This window comes from Patiria miniata, unplaced genomic scaffold, assembly GCF_015706575.1.
Source record: "Patiria miniata isolate m_02_andy unplaced genomic scaffold, ASM1570657v1 HiC_scaffold_9, whole genome shotgun sequence".
In the NCBI taxonomy this organism is placed as follows: Eukaryota; Metazoa; Echinodermata; class Asteroidea; order Valvatida; family Asterinidae; genus Patiria; species Patiria miniata.
This window is the reverse complement of record NW_024037076.1, coordinates 12,626,754-12,652,809: the sequence shown is the minus strand read 5'-3', so window position 1 is coordinate 12,652,809 and position 26,056 is coordinate 12,626,754. Positions and strand designations below refer to the sequence as shown.

Genomic DNA, 26,056 nt, shown 5'->3' with positions numbered 1-26,056 from the left:
AAAGTTCAATTTATTTGTAAGGTTCGATCCCCCCTCTGATACAAGCGATGCAAAAAATTATAAAAGTGTGTATTTGCATTAATCATGTTTTATATACTCTTATTATTTATATTTTAGTGACAGTGTAGCGCCTTCTGGTTGATGATTTAGTCATCTTCTTCCAATTAAGTGCTAACTTCATAATTGAAGACTACAGCACTTGTGACATGTACCTGTAAGCATGTCACAGACGGCCATAAACCTAAGCATGTCGTAGATTCAAACATGCGTGAAAAAGTGGTAAGGCAGTTTTTACAGTGTTCAATCATGGAGGAATAATGGTTCAATAGTGGCGGATCTACGGGGGTGTTGGGGATTTTACCCCCCCCCACCCCTCATTGGGCCACAATTATGACAATTATGCAAAAAAAGAGCACATGCCTGTTAAATCTCCCCCCCCCCTCCCGGAAAGCGAAATTCCCCGAAAGCTACCCCCAATCCCCCCCCCTACCCCACCATATGCATGGATCCGCCCCGGCCGTTTTTGCTCTTTTTCAACATGGCGATGGACAGAAAGTGAAAGAGGGTGAATAAAGGTTTAAGTTGATGTATGTCTTATAATTATTCGTCTGAATTTTTGAAGTGGGTTTACAATTAGTAATCTTGGTTCGTTCAAGCATAGAGGAATATTCCTCCATGGCTCAAAACTAGATTTGTAAGTTCCGCCAATCATCAACTACACGTTGCAAAATAAAAAATATTAACTAGCTGTCTGACTTCTTTTCATTATATTCACTGAATAATTTGCGAGGGCACCATGTTTAAAATACTTCCACATGCTCGCGCGCCGGCTGCGTGCATGCACCGTATGTAACTTTTTGTGTAAGCAGTTTTGGCGGATTCCTCATTTCATTGCAACGCTTGTGTCACTTTCGGTGCAATAGCGACTGTTTAGTGCTCAGCTAAACAGTCCATGATATGGAAGAAGAAACCTTACAAACGTCGATCCTTACATATAAACAACAGGTTTGATGTTCATCTGTCCACGGGTTAAAATCAATGCGTGAATGGTTGTGTACAAAATCTATCAATGTCTACCAATATTGAGAATGAGAGCTCGAGTCGAGAGTCGAGTATGTTTTCATCGCAGTGGCTATCGTTACGGCAGCCGTAACGCATTTCCCATTTTCTATCGTTACGGTAGAACTGCAACTTTTATAAAAACATGAGAAGAAAATATAAAATGAAAAAAATGAATTTGAACGTTATGAAATTCGGACTTTATTTTCCTTTTAAAAAAAATCCTCCAAAGCCTCAGGTTAGAAAAGGAAAAAAAATTGAGTGCAAAACTGAGATGCGAACTCGCAACCTTGCGGTGTAAAATCCTACCCTTTATCGACTGAGCTGTCGCACTGCTCGCTAAAATGTGGGGAAACAAATAATTATATACCTGCGTGCGTATCAAAAAAGTATCGTAGAGGGCGCTTAACAATGGCTGCTGTAACAATAGCCACTTCATATTTTCATAGTGTTTTCTAATAAAATTTGAAATGTTTCTCAGTCCCAGATTCATGTCTTATCAACATTTTTGCAATGAGTGGCCTCCCAGAAGTATTTAAATATTTAAACTTTGTATTGTAATCCTCTAAATGTATGAAAACGGAAAAAAATGTTGCAACCTGACGCCACTTAAGTGGTTGTGTACAAAGTCTATGGAGAGTCAAGAAAATTGTCCAAGTATTCTTAACAAGAAGATTGGAAATGTTTTTCAGTCTCAGATTCATGTCTTATTATCATTTTTGCAATGACTATTGACTGACCTTCATTGACATGATATATAAAGAAAAAGTGGCGTCAGGTTGCAACATTTCTCCATGAAAACTATCCCTTTTTGGTTAATTTGATTGAAGATTGCATTTTCAAAAACATTTAACATTTCCCATGCTTATCCGGACAACTGAGGGCGCTGTTGCTGTGATGTCATTTCAGGAAGATCAGTAGTAATAAGCCACTTCGGAGTTACAACTGCTTGTGCGCACATTCGATGACAATTCAATTAGGGTCTGTGGATAAACAAAGCATATAATGTACACAAGTCTATGGGGGACGTGGGTAACTGAATCCGCACATTGCAATTTTTTTTAAAAGTTGGAGCAAACCAATTATCTTAAAGCTATAGTCCATCATTTGTAATTTGTGCATTTTATTCGTTTGAAGCAACAAAAGTGCTCAAAATCTAAAGAAGGGTACTGAACAACTAACCTGATGAAGTTTCAGCTCAGCTTCAGCTGTATATTTCGAGAAAAACAGCATTCTAGGATCTCAATTTCAAATCAAAAGTTGCTGAATCATGTTTTGAATTGCGCCTGAATTCAGCGTCCGAGACACGTTCTCGCTGAGCCGATTGCAGCTACGCAATGTCGCGCACTGATCCGACGAATTATAGCAACCGGGGGTGCGTGTGCGTCGTGCCAATGCTTGCGCGCGCTTCACCGAATAACAAAATGAACTACTAATTTAAATTTTCCTACGGTGCGTCTTAACCCTAAAGGGGCCGGGGGGGGGGGGGGCAGAATCCGCCCCCCCTCAACTTTTTCCGTGATAGCCTCTAAAAAAAAGATTTTCGAGACCCGAGCTGTTATGACTTTTTAGCCTCGAGCTTTGCGCATCTTTTGATACCAAAAACATAAAAATCGGACCACGGGTTGCCGCGTAGCGAAAAATTTTCCGGCACTATGCGCCGTGAAAACTGAATTTTCGCATATACGTCGTGTACACAGAGCAGAATTGCCATTCGTACATATGAATAATTAAATAGCCATAATTCCAAAACCCTTTGACCTATAGTCATGAAATTTCTTGGGTATGTTTAGGAAGAGTTGCTCTATGCATGTGCCGAGTTTCAAAATTTTTCGTCGCTCGATGGCTGAGATCTTGGGGGAATCCGCCCCCCCCCCCCCGGCTGAGAGATGGTCAAAATAACCCGGCCCCTTTAGGGTTAAGAAGCACCGTTCTTAAGCCTTCTTTCGTTGATTACTTCAGAATGACAGCTTGCCAGAAAGAATAGGCCTAATTTCACAGGGAGTTTATTCCCCTTACTATCTTTCAAGTATGTTTTTCAACAATAATTACGCCAGTTACTTTTCGGATAGCTGCAAATGATGGACTATAGCTTTAAACCATGGTCCAGTTAAAAGCAATCGGCATTTTGCATCTACTAAGAAGGAACTTTTCTTTGATTTCGTTGGTACGCTGCTATTATTTTGCACGCGTGTGGCACACTGTTTATCCACAGACCTTAATCGTTGTCATCTAAAGTGTGCAGTCATAGTTGTAACTCCAAAGTGGCTTATAGTTATAATGGAATCCGCCGACCAGAATTACAAGCTTTTACTGCGGTGGTGTCATGCTCGCGCGCATGCTGCACACATTCTTAAAGATGAGACGCACGCGCATTTTGGTATTCCTATTAGTTCAAGGGTCTGGTGTGCGTGTGTACTACCTGAGCGCGACTCACGCGAGCCTTGCGCCACCGCAGAGAATGGCTGCCGCCGGATTTGTCTGTAGGGTTTTTCTGTTCGAATTGTGAATCAACAAATTTTGTTCATTGAAAAAATCTGTGACAAAAAGTTTGCTCACTGTCTTTCTGCCAAGTACTGACACAACAACGAATCACCAAAGAACAGAACATTTGTGGCAGCAAAATATTTCAAAATCTGATGACTTTTTGTGGAAAATCAACTATAACATTGAGGTTTCTGCCTGAAATGACATCACACTTTTGCTCATGAATGTGGAAATTTTCATTTGCATAAAAACCCCAAAGGCACCAAAATATCCTTGAAAATGGCAAAACGAAAGTAAAAATAAGGTTAAATGGAACACAAAGGGGTGTTTTCAAGGATTGAATCAAAAAAATTACATTGCATGGACCCTTCTAGTGAAATTAATTTTTTTCGACATTTTACAGCTTCAGCAGGTAGAGACAGTACTGCTGAGTGCTGGCACTGAGGGCCAGGCAGAGTTGCTTAAACTCAGAGACGATCTGCAGCAGGTTATTCAGCTGACTGAAGGTAAATATTGTGATGGTGGGCGCTTCTGCTGCTCTTCTTGCATAACTTATATTACAACGCCTCATTCACAGACTCTGTATCGTGATTGCCAAAAGCGAGTCACATGGCATTTGCTTTTAATTATTACTATCTTGCTGTGTCCAGCCACAGAGACTGTACAATAGCGGCCTCGTTCTGAAAGTGTACTATAAGCAGAGAAACCAATGTAACAACCAGATTTAACCTGGTTAAATTGATCAGTTATCTCTTAAAATATCAAGCAGAAATCTGTGGGTGAGGTGTTTTAAATTAAACAATGACTGCTTTTACTCATGGTGTAGTAAAACTAGCCTCCCTCGGTGATCCATGGAGCATACCATTTCCCTCAGCTATGCCTCAGGAAAACAGAATGCTCCATAGATCACCTCAGGATGCTAGTTTTTACCATACCACTCGAAGCAGTTAATGTTTGTATACAATATGTAAGATCTTGTGCAGCCACTTCCTACAGATTGCCACGTTCATCGGCATTTTTTGCATCAAATTGTTGTTGCGCGCATTGGCTGCGCCGTATTTCAAAGAAATTTCGAGCAACATGCGGGTGTGTTAAGAACATTTTGCAAACTGTGCGCACACACACCTGATGGCGTTGAAATTTTCCTATGAAGACGGTGTCCTATGAGAGAGATCTATACACTTCGGATCAATTTTACAAAACTTGGTGCAGCTGTAGCATGTTGAATACTTTAACCCTACGCTCTTGCACTAGAAAGTATACCAAACCTAACAAATTTCAACAGCTGCATACAGGTCTGTAAGCACTGGTAGTACCAAAACTGCCAAACTCCAACAGGCCTTGTACAGGGAACAGTACTAAACCTGCCAAACTCCAACTGTTGGAGTTTGATTGACTTGGTATGGATGGGCCTATGCATTGTCGAGTGATTGGATAGGGATGGTACTAAACCTAACAAAATAAAGCAATATATTTGAACAGAAGTATAGTGGGGACCGTGGGTGAGCGTACCCACGAAGAAATGCCTGTGAACTCCCCCAAACTCCACTGTACATGCACATTTGACCACAAACTGTGCTGAGGACCGTGGGTGAGCATACCCACGAAGAAATGCCAGTGAACTCCCTCAAACTCCAACGTGTTCACAAATCTCATGCCCTTCTGCCCCGAACCTCACAAAATTCAACAGGGTCTCCCTGGGCCTTTGGTACCCAGTCAATCAAAGTCCAACACCAGCTGGCCAGTGTTCGGTACCAACCCTGCCAAAATCAAGCAAAACCCGCTGTTGGAGCTTGATGGGCTCAGGGTTGTTAGGGTTAAACATCTTGGATGGATTGATCACGGCTTTTATGACAGCTGTTTGTTAATCTTAAATATCCATAGACAATTAAGTCTAATTGCAAACTTCCGAATAATTTTCTTTTTTGAAAAGAGAGTCTTCTGTCCCTCAAGAAGAGCAAGTTGCTGAGTTTTGTGGATGGCTCATCCTCAGTCGAAACCAGTAGCTCATCTGTGAAAGATAAGTCTCCACAACGAGATGGATACGTGCAGCAGGGGCACTCATCAACTGCAAGTTCCTCCACAGACAAGTTTGATGACGAATATGCTGCGTTTCAGGTGTGAAATTCCCCTGATAGAAATTCCGATCACTGATTATCCTAGATCCTTCAAAACCAACAGGGATATTTTAGTCGTTACTATTCTGTACAGAGTACTTTGAAAGAGACTCTTTGTTTTTACTAAAGTTTGATTCACATCTCTCATAGTATTTGTACAGGATCAAACCTCCCAAACAACTCGGTGTGATTTTACATCCAGACTGGTTCCCAAAACATTCTTAAACATGTTTACTTCATAATGGATTTGTTACGCCCCAATTATGGCAATGGTGCCAAGTATAGTTGGGCAGTCTTGAGTATTTGTTGGGGCAGGATAAGACTACCCCAACAAATACTTGGGACTGTGTCCCAACTATAGTTGGGACGGTGCCATAGTTGGTGCGTAACAGATTCACCGGATACTGGGTCATTTCATTTGCATCTCTGTGTTGTCCTAAATCTCTCCATTCAATGTTGACATGCATTACTTCCAAAATATTACAGTACAGTAAACTCTCGTTAAGTCAAATTCGGATAACCCAAAACTCTGTTTATTTAAAAGTAATACTGCATTCCCGTCAATAGAAGAGTACACGAGTACTCAAAATTCCTGCAGTGTACCTCTGTTTAACTAAATGTGACCCGCTCCACAAAAATGAGTCTGTTGTGGCAAAACTGAAATTTTGAGTTAACTACATTAATAAAATGGGAATGAAATAAGCTTTCATTTGGTATATCATGGGCCTCTCTAGGACATTTGGTTACACTGTTGTGCCTTTTTTAATTCTGTCAAGTTTTTGAAAAGCAAGAAATGTCTCAATGAAAAAAAAGGGTTTAAAAATTACAAATACACTGTAACTAACCAAGAAAAGCACCAAAAACCATAAATTTGTTAGTCTTTTTCTTACAATATTTAAATTTCTGTGTAAGATATCTGAACTAAAACTATCAAACAACCAAAATAAAACAATATCAAAAAATCCAAATTTTGAGAAAATGTTCACTGTTTCCATTTAAAAGTGGTAAAAGCTGGAATTCAAGCTATGCAACATCAGACTCATTTTTGCAGAGCGGGTCACAAATTGTTTGTTCAGCCATTCCCAGAGAAACTGCAGCCTAACAGTCACAAAGAAGGGTGCGTAAATAACATTGTGAACCTTATTTTTCGTGAGTCATTACTGCCTGCACACTTCGTCTTTTCAAGTGGGGATGCAGCGTACACGATGCCATCGTGATCGGACTCCAGCCCATAAACGCTACAAAATCCTGACTTGCGAGTTAGCCTGATCACTACCGCTGGCCCCAGTTGTAACCCGCATGCCGGCAGTCCGATCGCTGGCTCTTTGCAGTGAAGCTGAAGTTGCAAAACAGGCCACTGGGACATGGTCTTTGAGTTATCTTCATTTGGGGCTTCAGGAAGGAATACACTAGTACTTGAATGAACATTCATGTTACTTTTAACATTGGTTTCGAAAATCTTGTTTGAAACAGGCAGCTATTGCTGATGATGATTATGATGACAGTACAGTCCTCCCATCCCACTCAACCTCCTCCTTGATCAGTGAGACAACCGGAGAGGAGGCAGCAGGTGCTGATGATGAGGAGGAGAGGGAGGAGGATGATATATCAGGCACCAAGTGCAGCGTAGATCACATGGAGGAGTGGGGCGGCAGGCAACGGCAGAATGCAGTGGTGCTGTGTGTTGAGCCCAGGAACGATGTCAAGGAAGAGGTAACCATTACTGATATTCCATTGCATTTGCTGCTATGAATGACGCCAAGTAAAAAAAACCCTGAGTTTCTCATCCGTGCCCGCTTCTTTTTTTTTCATACCTGAATTTGTCAGAAACCTCTATTGTCTGTGTTCAAAGCCTCAGAATACAGGGCTATCATTTATAAAAAGAGAAAAGCCATTTTTCTTGTTTTTTTTCCCCTTCTGTAGGCATCACTCAGGGTTCTGTTCTGCAATCCTACCTCCATGTCCATGAAGCCCTGCCCTTACTTTCTAGAGGGATCCTGCCGATTCTCAGTCGAGGATTGTAGGTAGGTCGCAGGTCGCATTTAGGCAGCCATTTTCTGCGGTGCCGCAAGACTTGTGTGAGACGCGCTCAGGTAGGGCACACACGCTCCTGGATCCTTCGACCACTAGGAATACTAAAATGCATGTGTGCCGTGTCTTTACGAACGCGTGCAGCATGCGCGTGAGCGTGACACCACCGTCGTAAAAGCTTCGAATTCTGGTCGCTGGATTCCACTATAGGCAGTTATTAGGCCCCCCCCAAAAATAAGTCGGTCTCTGGTCAGCGCGCGCGTCGATTTTAATCATGCGATCTTTTTTTTTCCAAAATGTTCCGCGGTAGCTCCAACAGCGCCCTCTATTTCCGCACCTCCTCATTTTTTTTTTTACCAAAGAGCACCAAGGAATGGGAAATTGCACCAAGGCAAATTATGGAGGAAACCAATGTACACGAGGACACCAAAAAAGCAAAATAGTACCCCACCTTGTCTGTACAATCCAAGCTTGAAGAAAAAAAAAAAAACCAAAAAAAAAACCAAAACCGCATGGCCGCGTCAATTCCGGAACTTTGGTCTGACCAGAGACCGAATATTTTTTGGCCTTCGACATCATTTTAAAGTGCAGTGCATTTGTTGAAAAAGTGTTGATGATCATTTGACAAAAGCAAAATAAAACGGTGTGCCAAATGTAAATGAGAACTCTGAAAGTTATACATAATTGACCGTACTTGCTCTCTTATTAAATCTCCAGGTTTTCCCATGGATATATCGTCAAGTTATCAGAGTTGCATTCCTTCAGAGAGCCGGACTTCGGGTGAGTATTTAAAAATAAGATATATGAAGAAATGTAATAATGTACAAATATAACATGGTTTGAGGGTGGCTAGTTGTTGTTAGCTCCCTGAGGTATTGGAAGTTGACAAACTACAGTTCCTAAAAGGCAAAACTAGTTTGCAACTTTTAATACCGAGGGGAGCTAAAATTTACTATCCACCTGAAATAAAACATGTTATAACACACCTCTTGCTTGTTCTTTATCCTGGTTGGCTGAAGCAAGGTCACGTGTGGTTCAGGTTCACTAATATAGGTTAGTGCATGGAATTTGCGTCAGCGTGAACTAGACATGCTTCAAGAGATCGTGCCTGTGTAATTTCCTGAGCATAGTGCCCAATCAGGCACTATGCTCACACAGTTCAACCAATAAAATGGTAAAAGGCACCGGATTTCATAGGAGTCCAAATTTCATGTGACACTAGAAAAGTGTTTAAGACCAGCCAGCCATGTCTTTATCATCCGTTAAAGACTGGCCACTTGGGAATGGTAAACTGTCTTAGGTATTTATGAATAAAAAATAAAAAACCATAGTCTCTGACATTTCTCAGTGTGTGGCAGTCTCAATTTGACATGTATTTTGTTCTTTTATTATCTGAAAACTCTGCTTCACATCGACACTTGCAGATACAACAGTTTGCAAAACAATTCTACAAAGGATCTTTTAAATGTTCCTTTGAAACACTGTGCAGTTTACTAGAGCTAGAAGCCCCATGCCTGGCAAGATACAGTGATGGGGTCTGGTACCCTGCATCCATTCAACACATCGACGAGGAGCAACACCAAGTCACAGTGCAATACGAGTCGTATGGTACCACGGCAACGCTTGACGTAGAAAGTGTTCTACCATCAGGTGAGAATAGAGTTGATGTTAGAATTCATTGGCAGAGACAAAGAATATCACTGCTTGACCAGATTGATAAAAAAATTGATGATTTCTACTCAATCAACCAACCACTAATAAGCCTCTGTACTGGTGACGTCACACTTTGTTTACATGTGCACTTTCCTATGGAGCCAGTGGGGGCCCACGGTCCACTGAGCACCATAGGAAAGCACACACGTAAAAAGAGTGTGATGTCATCAGAACAGATCCAGTATTTTTTTTAGTCAAAACACTGACTTTTAATATTGATGCTTAACTGTTTACTTAACTTTTTGCTGTTTGACAAAACACAAAGTTGTTAGCCCAAAAAAATTATTAGATTTGTGGTTTTAGAAAAAAATGTGTTGTGTGCAAAGGAGTTGTTGGCATTAATGTGTGTCACTTTTTGTATTTTTCCCCCTAAATTCTAAGGTGAATCTTTAAAGAATTGAAAATTCTGTTGGTTGCTGTTTAGTTGATTCAATCATACACAAATAACTGTCGGAATTATCTGAGAATTTGCTAAATTTTATAGAATGGCCAGAAGGAACTAGTGGACGGGTTTACCCATGCCTCTGCCCATACTATATGCACAGTAATAAGTTCAAAACTTTTCCAGTCTCCCACCATAAAATTCATTGTCAAAATGTTTATCAGAACAAAGGGCGGAGCCATCACCACCCCTCTCATCATCCAGTGAAGACGATAGCGACGAGGATGACGATGATGATGTCAGTCTCCCATCTACCAGCTACTCAAGACCCGATGAGCAGCAGGAGGAGTTTCCCTGTGTTGCCTGGCGACCGTCAGGAGACGGTGTCCCCCTGGGTGAATGGGAGGCCCACACCAGGGGGATAGGCTCCAAACTCATGGCCAAGATGGGTTATGAATTCGGGTAGGTGTGTCTATCACTATGAGCACTAAATTTAGTTTATATGTATTTGCTGGTCCAAGGGGGCAAGCCTATAGTCCTCTTTGCGCCTGACTCACTGACTGACAGACACTTGTGAATTACACTTGCATAAGCCTCACCTTCGCCAAAACAATTAACTCTGATAACTAATGAGACCAGATTAGGCTTGCCTAGTCTTGGTATGGAGGGCAGAATGTCTGAAATTTGCACAGTTTCAAACTTAAATCTTTGCAAAACAAAGATATATTTAAGTGTTTATAGTGTCTACAAATTTTAATATCAAGTGCTAGATTCATAACTCTTGCTTTTGAGTGTAATATTTTTGCCAATCAGCTGGTCATGCCAGACCCTCCACATAGATGCAAAACCCAATCAACAAGGGCTCCGAATGGAGTGTTTTGGAGGGTACTCATTAATTTATTTTTGTTTATCAGAGGATGAACTTAGATACTAAAGTATTTAAAAGGGTGAGGCAGAGCAATGTTAAATGGTAGATTGTGTAGCTAAGCTGTCTTAAATAAAAAAATAATGGTATTTGATCTGCACTTTCCAATTGTTGTCAGCACTATGTCTTTATGCATGGTGAAGGTAGCAATAAGATAAAAGATTTACGGTAGCACCATGTGACAAATCTGTTTTTGAGTTTGTGAGGTTCGGAAATAAACCAAGGGAAACTCAATGTTTTGGAAAGTATGCTCTGCCCGTCATCTGGAGACATTGCACATCAAATACCATTGTTTTTTATTCAAGACCTTTACACAAAATTATAACTAGTGCTTGGCTACAAATCTACAATTTAAATTTGTTCTACCTAACCCTTTTAAATACTTTAATGTCAAAGCTCATCGTAAACATTCTCTTGATGATGGGCAGAGCATACTGTCCGAAACGTTAAGTTTCCCCCCGTTTTTTTCCAGAACCTCACAAACTCACAAAAGAGATTTGCCACACGATGTTACCGTAAACCTTTATCTTATTACTATGTCTTTTTGTTTACATTTTCAGGAAGGGTTTAGGCAGGTATGGTGAGGGCAGAGTGGAACCAGTGGAAGCTGTTATTGTTCCACAGGGTAAGTGGAGTAAGATTGATATTGTCACATACACAAAATTAAACACGAAACAGTCTTGGAGAACTCCTATAGGTTCTTGTTTACCAGTCGAGCACTGACATTCTTTGCTTTCCAACATATTTTTAGTATGAGAGTCTATAGTGTGTAGTTTTTGTCAACAGGTAAATCATTGGACAAATGCATGGAGCTGCGCGAGATGAAGAAGCTCGGCATTGTGGGTAAACCAAAGAAGAAGAAAGGCAAGGTCAAAGGTCACCAGCACAACCCAGGAGGGTCGTCTTTGTTGAACGGTGAACAGAGGAAGAAAGAGAACGTCTTCGACTTCATCAACAGAAAGCTGGGCGGCAAGAAAAGTAAGTCTGAATATTATAGTCACTTTTACGGTTGAGTGACTTGAGTCCTTTTTTTGAGACCCAGAATAAACTGAAATGTAGGGTGGAACAGTGGGAATCAAGCTGAAGAACTTGGATGGTGTTCATTGAGTATTTTGAGTAAATTGCAATGAGTATTATGATGCATTGAGTATTTTGAGTGAATTGGAATGAGTATTATGATGCACAGCCTGTCTGCAAAAAAAGATTACTCAGACTAGGATTCAAGTAAAACAGTGTAAGCACACCTTCAGAAAATTTCAGCATCTTTGTTTGCTCAAATACTCATAATCTACTTATTATCAAAAGCCTGTGTACTGACCATATTGTCTTGTTTAAGGGTTAAGTTGTACTATATTACCTTTTATACGAGTATGCTTATAGTACAGTGGGCAGTGATGGGGGTTAACCTCACACCCCCACCCCCGGGGGGGGGGGGGGGGGGAGGGAGGGGGGGAGGGGGGGGGGAAGGCAGTGGTAGCCACACATCTGATCAATATGCTGAATGTACTCTCTGCACATGGCCCGCTTGTGCTTGGTGTGCAGTATTTGGACATGGCTTAGAAATATTCAGAGGAAAAAAAGGTGGTCACCCCCTCCCTGAAAAATTTCTTGCTGCGCCGTTAGCTTAGGGGGTTAGAGTTAATGGAAAAGAAACTTGATTTCAACACTGATATCCATGGAAGACTGTGACATACGTACATTTACTGCAAGACAATTACCAGAGTACTGATATAAAAGCTCTGTCCAAAGAATTGCTTGCAAACAATTGTACTCAGTCAATTTTTCTTTTTGTGATGTTTATTTGATTTCTTCTGTATTTCTATCTGAATATCAGCAAAAATAACTGAGTTGATTCACCGAAACATGGACAGCAGAAGTTTTCTAGAAAAGGACACCACAAAAGATACCCAGGAGGAGAAACCAAACAGGAAACTCAACATACAGGTTGGTGAAATGGGACGATGGTTTATCGCTCAGGTGTGTGGGTTTGTACCTGGTTAACCTTTATGTCTGAGGACTGGGAACAAGGGGTTATCTGTGAACAATTACTTCCAGTACCTGTGCCCAAGTCCTTGGGAGGTTTTAGTGTATAAACTTCATGGGACATGTCGTGAAAAGTTACAGTCCAAATAATTGGAACAAAAGAAGGGAACAATGAGGGTCCTCAGTAGTGTGGTAAACCTAGACTGTTGTATGTGTTGTTTGAGAGTATAAAAGTTCTGGAGGTCTTAAGTGCAATTAGAATTGGATCAATGGATCATAGGTCTTTTGAAATACAATTTCTTAGTTTATACTTTTGTTAACTTGGGAAGGCATCCTATTTTGTTTTCTTGATAGCTTGTCAGGACACAAGAGGACATTCGGAGCACAGAGAAGCAGCTTGTGCGATTACAGGAATCTCTGCGGAGAAACCAGAGGTATGGCTTTGTGGGGCCGTCGTATTGAGATTAAAACGGTGTGAAAATGGATTTGAAGTTCAACCCTAACACTCTGAGAAAGTTTGTTTTTGTTTCGGGCACTGGCTCCTGGTCTGTATATTAGCGATACTGATTGTGTGGCTGCAACCAGCCTACCCCGCAAGAACGAAATTTTATTATCTGGCAGCCAATATTTCAAAATTGTAAAGTAGTAATTCAATAAATAACATGGGCCAAAATTTTTCGGTTGATGTCTCATTCAAAAGTGAATAACTTTTGTACTGATAGAAAAAATAGCAATTTAGAAAAGGAATCTATTTTTTCTATGATGAAACTCGAAAAGAACACAGGAACACACTTTCAACTGTTCCTTAAATCAACCTTTGGATCCAATAATGGGAATATGTGGGTAAACCTGGAAACAATACCTAACCACATCCCCAACCCACTGGCTTGCACATAGGTTCCTTCTATGAATTTATGAAAAATTAAAATAAAAATGTTTACAAAAGGGCATTGTTATAACTGAAGACTCCACCTTCTCCCTAGGGACAAGATGACCGCATCCAAGATCCAGGAGAAGATTGACGGGACGGAACGTATACTACACAATCTGAAATCCTCAGAGAAGAAGATAAAGAGACAGCGGAACAGCAGAGAGGAACACCGCAAACTCATGGTCTTCTGAACGGGTGGCCACTGAAAACTCTCTGCGACTGCACGACTCAGCAGCTGGTGGCGTCATCCAGTTTGTTAGTGTGGCATCACTTAAAACCACATCCACTGCCAATAAGTAGTATTGGAACTATTGGAACGGGAAGCTAACGCAGCTTGAGTGCTTATCCAACGGGGGCTAGTAATCAGTGGTGCGCGCGTGTATGACGTTTTTACTAACAGACTGGATAGTCTATGGAGTATCTCCTTGCGAAGCAAGGGTCTATGATATGCGAGCAGATTTGGGCGATTAATTTTGTAAAACAAGACTGCGTCTTGACCTCGAGATTCTGACCATTCAGCGGGCGCCTTCTGTCGGGTCTTTGGTAACCCGTTGTTATATGTGACTTGAAGCTTTGCGTGGCGGATAAGATAAAGGAATTTTTCACTCAAGCAACCTGTTCTTTTAAGAATCACACTTCTTCCTAGAAGAGATTACTTTCCACATGGTGTTGCCGCAATCTTTCTACTTTTAAGCCGTTGTTGTTTTACAAAAACACGGCAGCCAAATTGACCAATCAACAGCTTAGTCCACATTTTTTATCAATATGACGTCACAGTTTCTTAAAGTCGACTCTGATTGGCTGGCGATTGGAATGTGTAGTTGATACTGCATTTTCAATGTGTGTAGCAGGTATCGTTACATTGAACTTCTAGATTGTGGTACCGGTATGGGGTTATCTCATGGAAAAGGAAAATTACTTTTGTATCGATGAAAAGTGTTCCATACTCACGGATGACTTGATATGGATGCTTATAATTGGTAACATTACGGTTGCTGAAAACCTTGACAGGGCTGATTTTTTTTAATGTCCACCTGTGAGTACACACAGACTTCAAATATAAGCCTTTGGCAAATACATCAGAAAATACACCAAGAGAAAAAAGCTACAAAGGCTGATGATTGCTTTGTAATAGCATCAGGTTCTGTTTTAATGTCATTTGGTTTTGAGTTGTAATAAATATTATGCCTACAAGTTGCACAGCGGGAGACTCAAGTTTTTGTTTTTTTTATTAAAAAAATATTAAATCTTCAATTGTGAAGATTTAACACAATGAATGCAAACACGAGGGTCGATCTATAAATTTGGGGTCCACTTTTTTGTGTGTCTATGTTAACTCCCGTCCCCGCTACAGAAAAAAATGTCAAACCATGGCCTGTATTCAATTAATCCTTACAAAAATCCTTCACAGATTTTATTTTTTTTGATAAGCCCAGCAGATTACACCGACAGGCATGGGCGTCGCTAGGATTTGTTCTAGAGGGTGCATAGCACATTTTCCCCTGAAATCCCTGTACTTTTTTAGTGTATTATCAATTATCATTTTTCGAGGGGGCAGGGACATTAATACCAATTTGATTCCGCGCCTCCCCCCCCCCTCGTTTTTCCCCCTCTCTTTTCCAGAGGGGGGAAGCCCTTGGCCCCCCCCCCTCCCGCGACGCCCATGCTTATAGGCCAAAAGTTTAAAAAACAGTGTGCTGACTAAAATAATTTATAGAAAGACCCACAAATCCGACTGAAAACATTACCTGCTAAAATGTATGTCTTGACTGCATTGTACAGTGCGGAGTACCATAAAACAAAATGATAAATATTATCTTATACAAGGAAAAAAAAGTTTGGAATGTCCATAGTCATAATAGTGCTGGTACCACCATTCAGAAGCATACCAGTAGCACAAATGGCATGCAAAATGGATGGCAGCCTATAGAAATCAGTTTTGCAATTTCATGGCCAGTGCTTGCGCAACTTGGCGACAAAATTAGTAAGTTGTTGAAAAGTAAGAAATGTTTTAATGAAGAACTTATTAGTTAACACATGTACCTTTGCAACCGCCTGATTATATACAATCAGCACAGTTTTGATACTTCTGGTTAAGAGAAGTAATATTTGCTGATATTTCATCATCATTTTAAAAACAATATTTAACTGAAGTCGTAGGCAAGTGGGTTGTGATTTAAAGTTTGGTCAGCAAAGGTGAAATCCTGTGACCTGTTTTACCAACGATTCAGCTTGCATGATGACAGCTAGCTTTTTTTTGGGCCATTTCTCATACAACTATAGTGCAATATGTAGTGAATATTCTAGTAGCCTATAAAACCATTCTAAAGATGTCTCTACCATTGAGCATTCTTTTGCAACACCCCCTCCCCAGAAAGTCATGATGCGCAACAAAAGTGAAGTTATGAATTTTGCATCAGAAAGCGATCACAATTCACAAAATCCTGCCAATTGGCCATAATTATTTAATCAAGAGCACTGCGAAGACACCATTTCTGGGTACCAACAGCAGAAATATCATGTTTATTGAAGAAATTTGGCAGCTTTATCTATGGGCTCCATGTTCAAGTACCCCCTCAATGGTAAATAAGGGAGAGTAAGGGGTGAGGTTGACCACTTGTACAGACTACAGACATTAGAAGCATTAGCGACAACGCCCAACACTCGCGCAGAGACGCAATGGCTTTTGTGCACATTTGGAATAAAATTAGTTGTGCGAACATCGCGCTATACCCACGAAAACTAGTACGTGCACTGGGCTCTCAAAAGTGGAAAAAAAGCGCCCTCTCTTGTTTGCGCAGGGAACCAATATCTGAAAATTAAACATAATTTTTTGATAATTTTTGGTTTAGGAAAACATGTACATTCCTTCAATAACCCAGGATTCAGTGTTTTTACCCAAAAATGTTGTAGCGCCCTCATTGCTCAGAAATACACCTTACGTATCTCCCCACCTGCTAATCAGTTTACAAAGCAAATTTTATTATTAGAATATTTATATACACATATACAGGTACAGTACATATTAAAAGAAAAGTGCCTATTACTCCTAAAACCACCAATATCTAAGGTAGATGAGAAAGATTACGACTAATGTGACGACTGCGGCAATCTTGGCGTTCCTTGACCTCAAGTTCAGGTATTTGGCGTCCTGCTTGTATTTCTTGGATAACGAGGAGAGATTGCTGGCTTTGTTGTCCAAATCTGGGAATAACAAAACCAAAAAAATATGAGTGCAAGAGCAACTCTTAGCCATGTGGTCAATACAGTGATAGTCCTCAATGGGATTTCAGTTGATAAAACTTCTTGTGATGGCCTCTTATTTCGTTTGTCGACCCCGGTCAAATTTTTTTTATTACAGATTTGAAAAGAGCACAATCTCGGCATTACTGCTGTGAAAACCGCATGCTGGTTCCATCTTTAGTTCAAAAATCAAGTCGGAACACCAAGAGATTCGATAAAGTGATGTGATGAAGTGGCCCTATTTTGGCCTGTATCTCCAAATGAATATTCCTGACAAACAACTCATGCAGCTTGATCGCATCACAATTGAGCCCTTTAAAAGTGTCACACATCCTTTGAAGTTATTCCACTTGGGACATTGCAATTTGGGGAGAAAATCTGAATTTCAAGCCAATCATTTTGAGTTGTAAGACTCCTGGAAGTTTAAAAAAAAAGTTGAGCTGTTATTTGATTCAATACTTTCACAATGACAAACATAATTTTTGGAGGTAAAGACAGGTGATATTTTTAATGTTTTACATAATTTTTACATTGCATGTATTTATAAAAATGTAAACATATTGGCAGTCTTCTCTGTAAAGTTTTAACATTTTTATTGAGCTCAATTTCTTGAATATTCGGTGATGCAGACTCATTGTCCAACTACAACTAAAAGCATCATTTGGTCACACATAAACCTGCTCTGAAATAGAAGGTGCTCTTGCTTTTGGCAAATTGTAAATGACCTATTGGCCAAAGATGCATTAATTATATAAATACAACCTTCGCATTAGTCTGGTGCAACTACACTAATGAATTATACCTGTGGCTTATAAAGTCATGTGATCACACCCACCTGATAGTGCTACCCCTCTCTGCATGACGTCGTCGATATTCTGGACCATGATCCTTTGTACATCCTGCAGCTCTGTGTTGATGTGGCCGATGTTCCGTCTGGCCCGGGTATCTGTGTAGGATTTCTTCAGCTTCTGGATGTATGTGTCTGTAGACAAACATAAAAAACAAGGTTACTTTAAATCTCATTGAGGTGCACACTTTGTGAGAGAGGCAGGTTGGTGCAATGGCACTTTCCTTGCCTTCTTTCTTCGTTACCGAGGTTAGATTATCATGATCCATTATTATAAAAATAACCGGTTTTTATATAGCGCATTTAACTGAGGTCAAAGCACTTTAAATTTTTTCTGATCACTGGGCCAATTAAACATTTCAAATACCATCTCAGCTCCCTGGGGAGTTTACAGCTTGATGCTGCCTGTTAGGCGCAAGGAAGCTGATTCAATCACAATAACCATCCCTGCCCTGGCAGGTACCCATTTACTCCTGGGTTGGAAGAAGCAATGAGTGACAAAGTGCCTTGCCCAAGGGCACACGCGCCATAACCCCTGGCTGGACTCGAACCGATAACCTGCAGAATTACCTGCAGACAACGAATTCAATGCCCCAGACCACGAGGCCATGTGGATTGACTTTTTACTCCCTACCTAATTCTTTGGGCTTTCCCCTGGAATAACATCTAAGATTTTCCTCCCTTCTTTAAAACTGAATTTCTTCATTTGTCTTCTCTCTACAGGTTATTTTGGAGAGTGCCATACACACTTTAAGGAATCGTGGAAATTATAAATTGCCTTCGGCTTAGTGGATCATAAAAAAAAGCGTGCATTATAAATTCTGATTTTGTTTGTGCTACAGCCAAAAATCGTGAATGGATGAGAATTAATTCTAGTTTTTTTTAAAGCTGAATTCAGCTTTGAAAGCAAAGCACGCGCTGCTGTTGAAAAGGCTTTGACCATAAATGTCAGACAGTCTGATGACTTTAAACCGTGATTTTTTTTCAGGAACAAACGCTCCTATGATGTACTTAACTAGCAGATGCCAAAGATGGTTTCTTGATTCTTGGAGTGCGTAACAAACTAACGAAAAGACACAAGAGACTGAAATTAAATCATCGCACACAAATTTATACGTCCTTACCGAACTCAATGAAGGAGTAGGGTCTGGTGACCGTGCTGACCTTTTTGCTGTTCTGCGAGTAGAATTCCTGCTGTAACTCTTCCAGGTAGGCAAAGGCTAGCCGCTTGGCGTACTGCTTCTCACACAGGACCAAATAAACCACTCCGACCTCTATTATGTAACTGGGACAGTGAGAAAGGGTAACATGATGGAGAGTATTACTAGCCTTTTGGGTGCAGTGTAGTTGAGTCCCTCACAGATATTAAGCCTCTCTGGCTGGCAATTTCAACAAGGCCAGCTCCAGACTGGGACCTGGAGTGTTCTGAAACGTGCAAAACTAAATCAGGCCAACTTTACTCACACTTTAGCCAGCAAATTTCTCCAAACATTCCATTGGGCAAAGAAAAAGTCCTCAGTATTTCACCAACCAAGTTTGCAGACTCAGTTCAATTTTTAAAGGAGACATTTCTTCAATATTTTGCCCATGAGAGGGAAGTCAAGTGATTTCAAAATGAGGCTAAAGACCAGACTGGTACATGTCCCACCATGGTCCAACTATTTGAAAAGACTGAACTGTTCATTCAGTGTCATTAGTCTGGTGGCTGACTATGGAGAAATGTGTAGTATATGGAGACTAGTTCCCGGTTCATGCCACATGTTTCTTTTGGGACAGTTGATTGATGCAGTACTGAAGCAATTTTGAACAGGTTGTTTCAGGTGCCAGTCTATTTTCCTGTATTGCATGTTTTCAGTACCTTAAGTTTTGGGACTCTCATACACATTTGAGAGTCCCAAGTTTTCGGACTGGGCCATCTTAGCAGTAAAATTAAATCAAGTGACTGTTTTTAACAGTTGAGTGCTCCCTGCCTTAAGAAAGCAGGATTGACTGGCTGTGGTTGTTATAAAACCTGATAAAGCTATGCTTTGACTGTGGGAGATTGATAAGCCAGCTGTGCCTACCAGTTACCTGCTTTTGTCTGTGGATGGAATTTGACTGACACAGTGCCTACAAGAAATATGATCTGCCTGTTGGTGACTAGCCTGTGTATAAGTCATAGCAGGGGAACAGGATTGATTTTTTGACTGTCTGTGACTTATCAAACAAAAGGAGGGTTAAAGACAGAGTTCTTTTCAACTTACTGAAATACCATAGGACCACTTTCTATGCTGCATTTTGTCGGTGACTGGTGGTTGAGTTTTTTGAAGAGCATCTTGGCTTGGTTCTGATATTCCATGAAACTGCGGCCAGACTGTAATAAAATAATGAACAGAAATACCGGTTAGGTCGGCCAAGTAAAAACATCTTTTCTACTTCTATCATGCATCTGTTGAATTTATTTTAGACCGGGAGCTAGGTGGAGTTTAATTAACAATTTCAGCACAAAAGGTTTGATGGCACCGTGCTATTGCCCGTTGGGTGGGGGGGGGGGGGGGGGTAGTTCAGAAATGGCCATTCTTAAGTTGCCCTAGGTCGAGAAAGCGTAACTGGGAAAGATTCCCATATCTGGCCATCACTTGTCCCCCTGTGCATGTACAAACCATATGGGACTGGTCTGAAACTTTCTAAGTGTTTTCTTAGTAAAACTTCAATATTTTCCCAAATCCCAGCTAAATTTTACTTTTATTTTAGGGCATATTATCACTTTCTGATGGCTGATACTAGTCACTGAAGGGAAAAATTAGCGATGGCCAGATATGGGAATCTTTCCGCTAACTATAAGTACTTGTAATATCTTGGTCAACAGTGGAGCTGCTTGGGCCCTTAATTTTTTCCCAAACCGGCATGCAGAGCCAAAACGGTATGAGGATCATTTTAAGAGGTAAACCCACTTTCATTAATGGCAGTGTATATTTTGCCGGAGACGGCAAACCTTTAGTAATCGTTAGTTTGCCGGATATGCACTGAACATGCGCAGTTACTGTTTTTTTGTACTTAAACATTTTCCGGTGACAAGTTTTAGTCTGGCTCCATGCCAAAATTATCGTTGTTACCTCGTATTCACAAGATGGAATTCAGACCATTTTATAATTTCGGACTTTATTTCCCTTTTAAAAAAAATCCTCCAGAGCCACAAATCTGAAAAAGAAAATGTAATACTCTGCAAAAAATGTTTGAGACATGTTAAAATAATAAAAGAAGAATATTCTTATTTATTTGGGGATGAGAAAAAAAACCTTAAAAATGTGGTGCGGTCGGAATCGAACGCGAGTCATCCTGCTTACTAGAGCCTTTGCTTAACCATTACACCAAACGTGCTAGTGCTACACAACTTTTGGTGGGAATTTAATACATCTTATAATTCAGCCCTATTTTAAAGAGTACAGCGCCCTCTGTTGATATGGATTGCTGCCGGCAAACCTTTAGTAATCGTTAGTTTGCTGTCATTACCTCCGGCAAAATATCCACTATCTTCATTAATCTTGCCGATTTGGGGGTGGAGCTTGATTTAAAAAAAAAAGGAGTAGAAACTCAGAAGACCAAACAGTCATTTTCCTTCTTTTTTCCAAACTTTGATTTAAACTTGGACATGACATAAAACATTCTAGCATTTACTAACGTCACATGATTTAATAACGTCATATTTTACCGTCGAAAACTGTACGTTTTAAACCACATATCATAACTGGTCAATCGTATTCACAACGAGATTGCAGTTTACTTGCCTGTTCATCCTCTTGCATCGAGGCAGCTAGCGGTAGGCCATCCGCCAACCGAGCGATCATTGTCATCAACACCATGGCGATCGTTTTATTGTTCTTGTTTGCTTCAAAAATGAAAGAAAATTGGAAATTCAGAACAGTTAACAGCTTGTCCGGGCCGTGTCAACTTGGATCTCGCGACGTGGCCTAACATATCAATGGTATCCGACAGGTGTTAGTGTTATCGACAACGCGATTTTCCAGGGACTGTTTACCAGCGAAAAACCTTTCACCTAGCCTTTTGACACTTGACCCGTTACCGGATGGGGAGGGGCGGGACGGGGGGCTCCCCGCCCCCTGCCCAGCCGTTTGTTATCCTACCTCCCATTCCAAAGATACTTTGCTCATGCTTGCGGCTCACACCAAAGGGTGGAGACCCCCCCCCCCCCCTATGCTCATACTACTTATCGCCAGGGGTGGCGGGACGCTTTTCCAACTGGGGAAGGGGGGGAGGGCCTTTGGCTCACCGCGCACCCCTCCCCCCCGCGCGACCCCGTCAGTACCTGCCCTTCCATAAATCATGTAGCGATACCATTTTTTTTTTATACTGAGAGGGGCACTTAGCTTTTGATGGCCAGCTCTTTGACCATTTTATTCGCGTGAGGAGGAGCGCGAGCATTATTAAGGCCAGTTTTCCATGAGAGGGGCACAATTTTAATGTTGCGACCGGGGCACTGATAAAATTGTGCTTTCGAGGGGCAGTTTTCCATCTCGAGAAGTTATCGGGAGCTGCACTTTTGGTTTTGATGGCCAATTTTCCATCTCGAGAGGGGCACAATTTTATCATTGCGAGAGGGGTATTTGTGCTTTCGATCGAGTGATAGTTTTCCATCTCGAGAATTAATTAAATATGCACAATCAATTGATGCGAGAGGGGCATCTTGTAAACCATAAGGTGCTACATAATGAGTCTCATATTTCTCACAAACTTTATTGACCTTTCTTTAATAATAGACATAATCTCCAGCACCGTGAGTACCTAATTGTTGTTAGAGATACGTGCGCTATGTAAGACTCCGTTATTATATTATTATTTTTGAGGGGCAGTTTTCCATTAAAAGAGAGGAGACAATTTTATTTGTAGCGCAATCATATGCTGCAATGTGTGCGTTTTAGGGGCAGTTTTGTTTTCATCTCGAGGGGGCCCATTATTTTATAACCGCGATTTTGTTGGCCTGGGAAAATCTGGGCCCCGCCCCCCAGTTCCGCCGAGTCTGCTTATCACATGGTGTAAATAAGAATATGAGAAACAAGTTAATTAGTTGACCTGCCTATACAAAGGGAACCAAGTTCAAAACCTCCATTTTTTTGCAAGAAACACTCCAGATGTCTTTAAAGACTTTAATAGGTTGAAAAAAACCCGACCCCATAGTGAATCTCAATATTATAACTCTCATCTTCGAAATCTTCGTGTATCATTCCACGCATGCGCAAAGACACGTAGCCGTATACAGACATCGAATCGGACACTTTCTGCCGACCGGCCCAGTCCATATTTTGTCCTTTTTAGAACGTAAATTGGGGTAAGAATCAAACAAATATCGCCAAGTATCCGTCCAATACAATCGTACATTCAAAAGAGGTAGGTACAAGCAACTTACGTAGTGGAATATTGTTATTTTTTGGCAATATTATGTTACACGTTCACGTTCATGTGATCAATTTGCCTTTCCCCGTTCACGTCTGTGCTTTGCGCTTCCGCAGGCGAATGTGTATTGTTTTCTGCTTCACTAATTTCGTGAAAAAAATGTGGGCACTGCTCCTCTCTCTGTTTACCGGTAAATAAATTTGGTTTAAAATATTTCAAAGTTATGAATGAGGGAGAACTTGCCTCTTTACCAACCTAGCAGAGAGGAGAAAGAATGCTGTTTTGGGAGTGCACAAATGAATGATTTTACTTTGTAGCAACGACCATTGTCATTTTGTAAAAATGTTGCTTGTTTCCATTTATTATATTAAGGAATATGGAAAGAGTTCCATACCTGGACGTCACTTGACACCCTGTGCACAAACCCTATGAGACAGGTCTGAAAAATTCCAAGTGTTTTCTTCAATATTTTCCCTGCATAATTTGACTTTTACTAGGTCACTGCAGGAAAAAATAGTGATGTCCATGTATGGAATTCTTCCCAGGAATATGTTTCATTCAATTATTTATGGCTGATTATGGCTAAAGTTGGCAATGATAATCAGTGCTTTAAAGTTTAATATCCACAAAAAAAGTAGTTCCCATTGCTTTCATAACACAAACAGTGGTACTAACTTACTTAATGCTGTGCACATTGGTGGTGGGGGTGGCATAGTTGATTATTAGAGGGATGACCCAAGTTGGGCTTAACAGATTAACTTAAGTTGCCCACCATTGTCACTTTGCACCTCATTAGCACCCCATCATCCACCCCACCCCCAACAAACAACAGAAGCCAAAACTCACAAATTGAACAACAAGCAAACAAAATCACTTGCAGCTGGCACAGCCACTAGTATTTAGTAACCCAATTGTATTTAACATTGTTATATTGAATTACCGTCTGTTAAATCATGATGGCATGCATTGAAATACATATGTCACTGAAAAAAATTGTTTTTTATAACCCCACATAAATTTAAAACAAACTTGACTATCATATTTTTGCAAAGAGAAAAAAAGGGATAAAGTCATCAGACAATATTTAGTTTGGTTTGTGTGTTCTTGGGGGCTATAAAACCCATGTAAGGATGGAGGGGTTTGTCTGTATCTTCCTGAATCCTGCAAAACCCTCCAAACTCCCACATGTATTTTGGGGAGGATCTGGGAAGGTTAGGGTTACAATAGTTTAAGTAAGGGGGAATTGGCTGATGCGTTTTTATACAAGAGTGTCCATTCGGTGAAGCACTGCATGCACGAACGATTTTACATTACACACATAGTGTGGATATTCCTTTGTTTTCATGTAATTAAGAAAAACCTGTGAAAAAAACCCATTTTACTCACACTGTGAAAACTCTTTCAACCCAACTTTTTATCTATGATTCCATTTCGTGTTTCTCTTCATTTTGCCACAGATAAACCTAACCCCAAAATAATGCCTCTAAGCTTGTTTTCCAGAGAGGGGGAAACACCCCACATCCACACAACGTCGCTGCTACCTGGTTTATGTGGACCTCTTTTGTTGTCCACACAGTGAATGTAATGCTTGTCCAAGCTTGCTTGGGTGGGACTGTTACCCACGAGAGCTCTTAAAATAAGCAGCTCCAGGACTTTCACTCTTAGATCTTTAATTTAACCCTAACTTCCTGGGCATTTTGCTGCAATGCAACCCCAGTCCTGCTCAATCATCCAACTGCCTCCTGCAAACTCCTCCGTTATTTCTTGAATGTGGTCCTTGGAGGGGTGACCACTGCCTCAATCCTGCAAAATCCTCCAGCAATCACTGTCAATTTGTCGAGGCAGAAACAGTGACATCCTGGAGCAGTGCGGAGGATTTCAAGTATAATGTAGGCCTAGATTTATGCACGGCTGAGCACAAACAACACAAGGTCCGGCCCATGACCTTGAAAACAATGCATCCTGCAAAATCAGCCACACAATTTTGCCATATAGCGGCAATCCTGCAAAATCCTCCATTTTGCAAAGAGGATTGTGGAGGATTTGGGAAAGTTTGGGTTATGTCAACTCATTGTATTCATTGTCCACTTTTCTCCCTTGCTATGCACAGGACTTTTAAACAACACCCGAGACTTCAAGCACATACAGAAAATCAGGAAATAATCCAGCAACATGTCAGGTGGAGATCCAGGCCAAATGGCCAATCAAGGGGGCTTCTACAACCAAGGTAAGAGGCACCCATGTATTACCATTGAGACATTGTGGACTTTTAAAGACAGATAAGGCCAAAAATAGAGAAGAGTTCTGCTTCCGATTACATGGTATTTGAAAATAGGGTAGGTAGGTAGGGATTTTTTTTTTGGGGGGGGAGGCATTTCTTTGGTGTTGATCATATGTGGGTGTTTCCGTGTAGTCAAAGGTAAAAGGCAGTAACCGATGGATTTTTTTTTTTCTTCTTCATTCCCCCCCCTAAAAAAAAATTAGGGTAGGAGCTGTCAAAACAGGGTAGGCAGGGTAACCGGAAGCAGAACTATTATTTTTTTGGGCCTAAACAGAGATAATCAAACTCTTCAAAATCCTACACTGTGCAGGAAATCAATGGCACATTCTTTACATTTTAATTTTCAATTGGCATCATGCCTCAGGTAAAGTAATAGTGACTTGGTTCCATCCTTCAAAATTTCCTGGTGGAAGTTGAAGGATCTGGGAATGTTGGGATTATTGCCTTATTACACCGGCTAATCAACAACCATCAGATCATGTTATAAGTCGAGAAATCAGTAAAATTCTGCCAACATACGAAAGCGGGCAAGTTGTAGGCACAGCTGGCTTATTAATCACAGCTGGCATATTAATCACCTACAGTCAAAGCATAGCGGTAGCTGTATCAAGTTACACAAACAATCACAGCCAGTCAATCCTGCTTTATGTATGCTGAGAGCTCTTA

At 40.8% G+C, this 26,056-nt stretch overlaps 3 protein-coding genes across 3 annotated transcripts in view; 2 read left to right on the top strand and 1 right to left on the bottom strand.

Annotated features, from left to right (window-relative positions):
- The first annotated feature begins 953 nt into the window (after positions 1–953).
- LOC119720520 (zinc finger CCCH-type with G patch domain-containing protein-like) lies at positions 954–14,831 on the top strand. Its single transcript, XM_038190218.1, has 13 exons — positions 954–1,005; positions 3,950–4,052; positions 5,480–5,664; positions 7,137–7,376; positions 7,587–7,687; positions 8,412–8,474; positions 9,184–9,344; positions 10,014–10,251; positions 11,275–11,339; positions 11,501–11,692; positions 12,549–12,658; positions 13,052–13,131; positions 13,681–14,831. The coding sequence occupies exons 1-13, from the start codon at positions 958–960 to the stop codon at positions 13,817–13,819; spliced, it is 1,725 nt and encodes a 574-aa protein (XP_038046146.1). The 5' UTR covers positions 954–957; the 3' UTR covers positions 13,820–14,831.
- A 782-nt stretch (positions 14,832–15,613) lies between these two features.
- On the bottom strand, positions 15,614–21,663 carry LOC119720521 (vesicle-trafficking protein SEC22b-like). Its single transcript, XM_038190219.1, has 5 exons — positions 21,486–21,663; positions 19,962–20,071; positions 18,843–19,003; positions 17,707–17,853; positions 15,614–16,832 (listed from the first exon to the last, which is right to left on the bottom strand). The coding sequence occupies exons 1-5, from the start codon at positions 21,558–21,560 to the stop codon at positions 16,678–16,680; spliced, it is 648 nt and encodes a 215-aa protein (XP_038046147.1). The 5' UTR covers positions 21,561–21,663; the 3' UTR covers positions 15,614–16,677.
- A 1,293-nt stretch (positions 21,664–22,956) lies between these two features.
- Positions 22,957–26,056, top strand: part of LOC119720703 (protein transport protein Sec16A-like) — a 75,356-nt gene continuing 72,256 nt past the window's right edge. The window contains exons 1-2 of the mRNA XM_038190510.1: positions 22,957–23,103; positions 25,220–25,336. Coding sequence (XP_038046438.1) covers positions 25,282–25,336 — 55 coding nt within the window. The 5' untranslated portion in view covers positions 22,957–23,103; positions 25,220–25,281. The remainder of the gene's footprint in view (positions 23,104–25,219; positions 25,337–26,056) is intronic.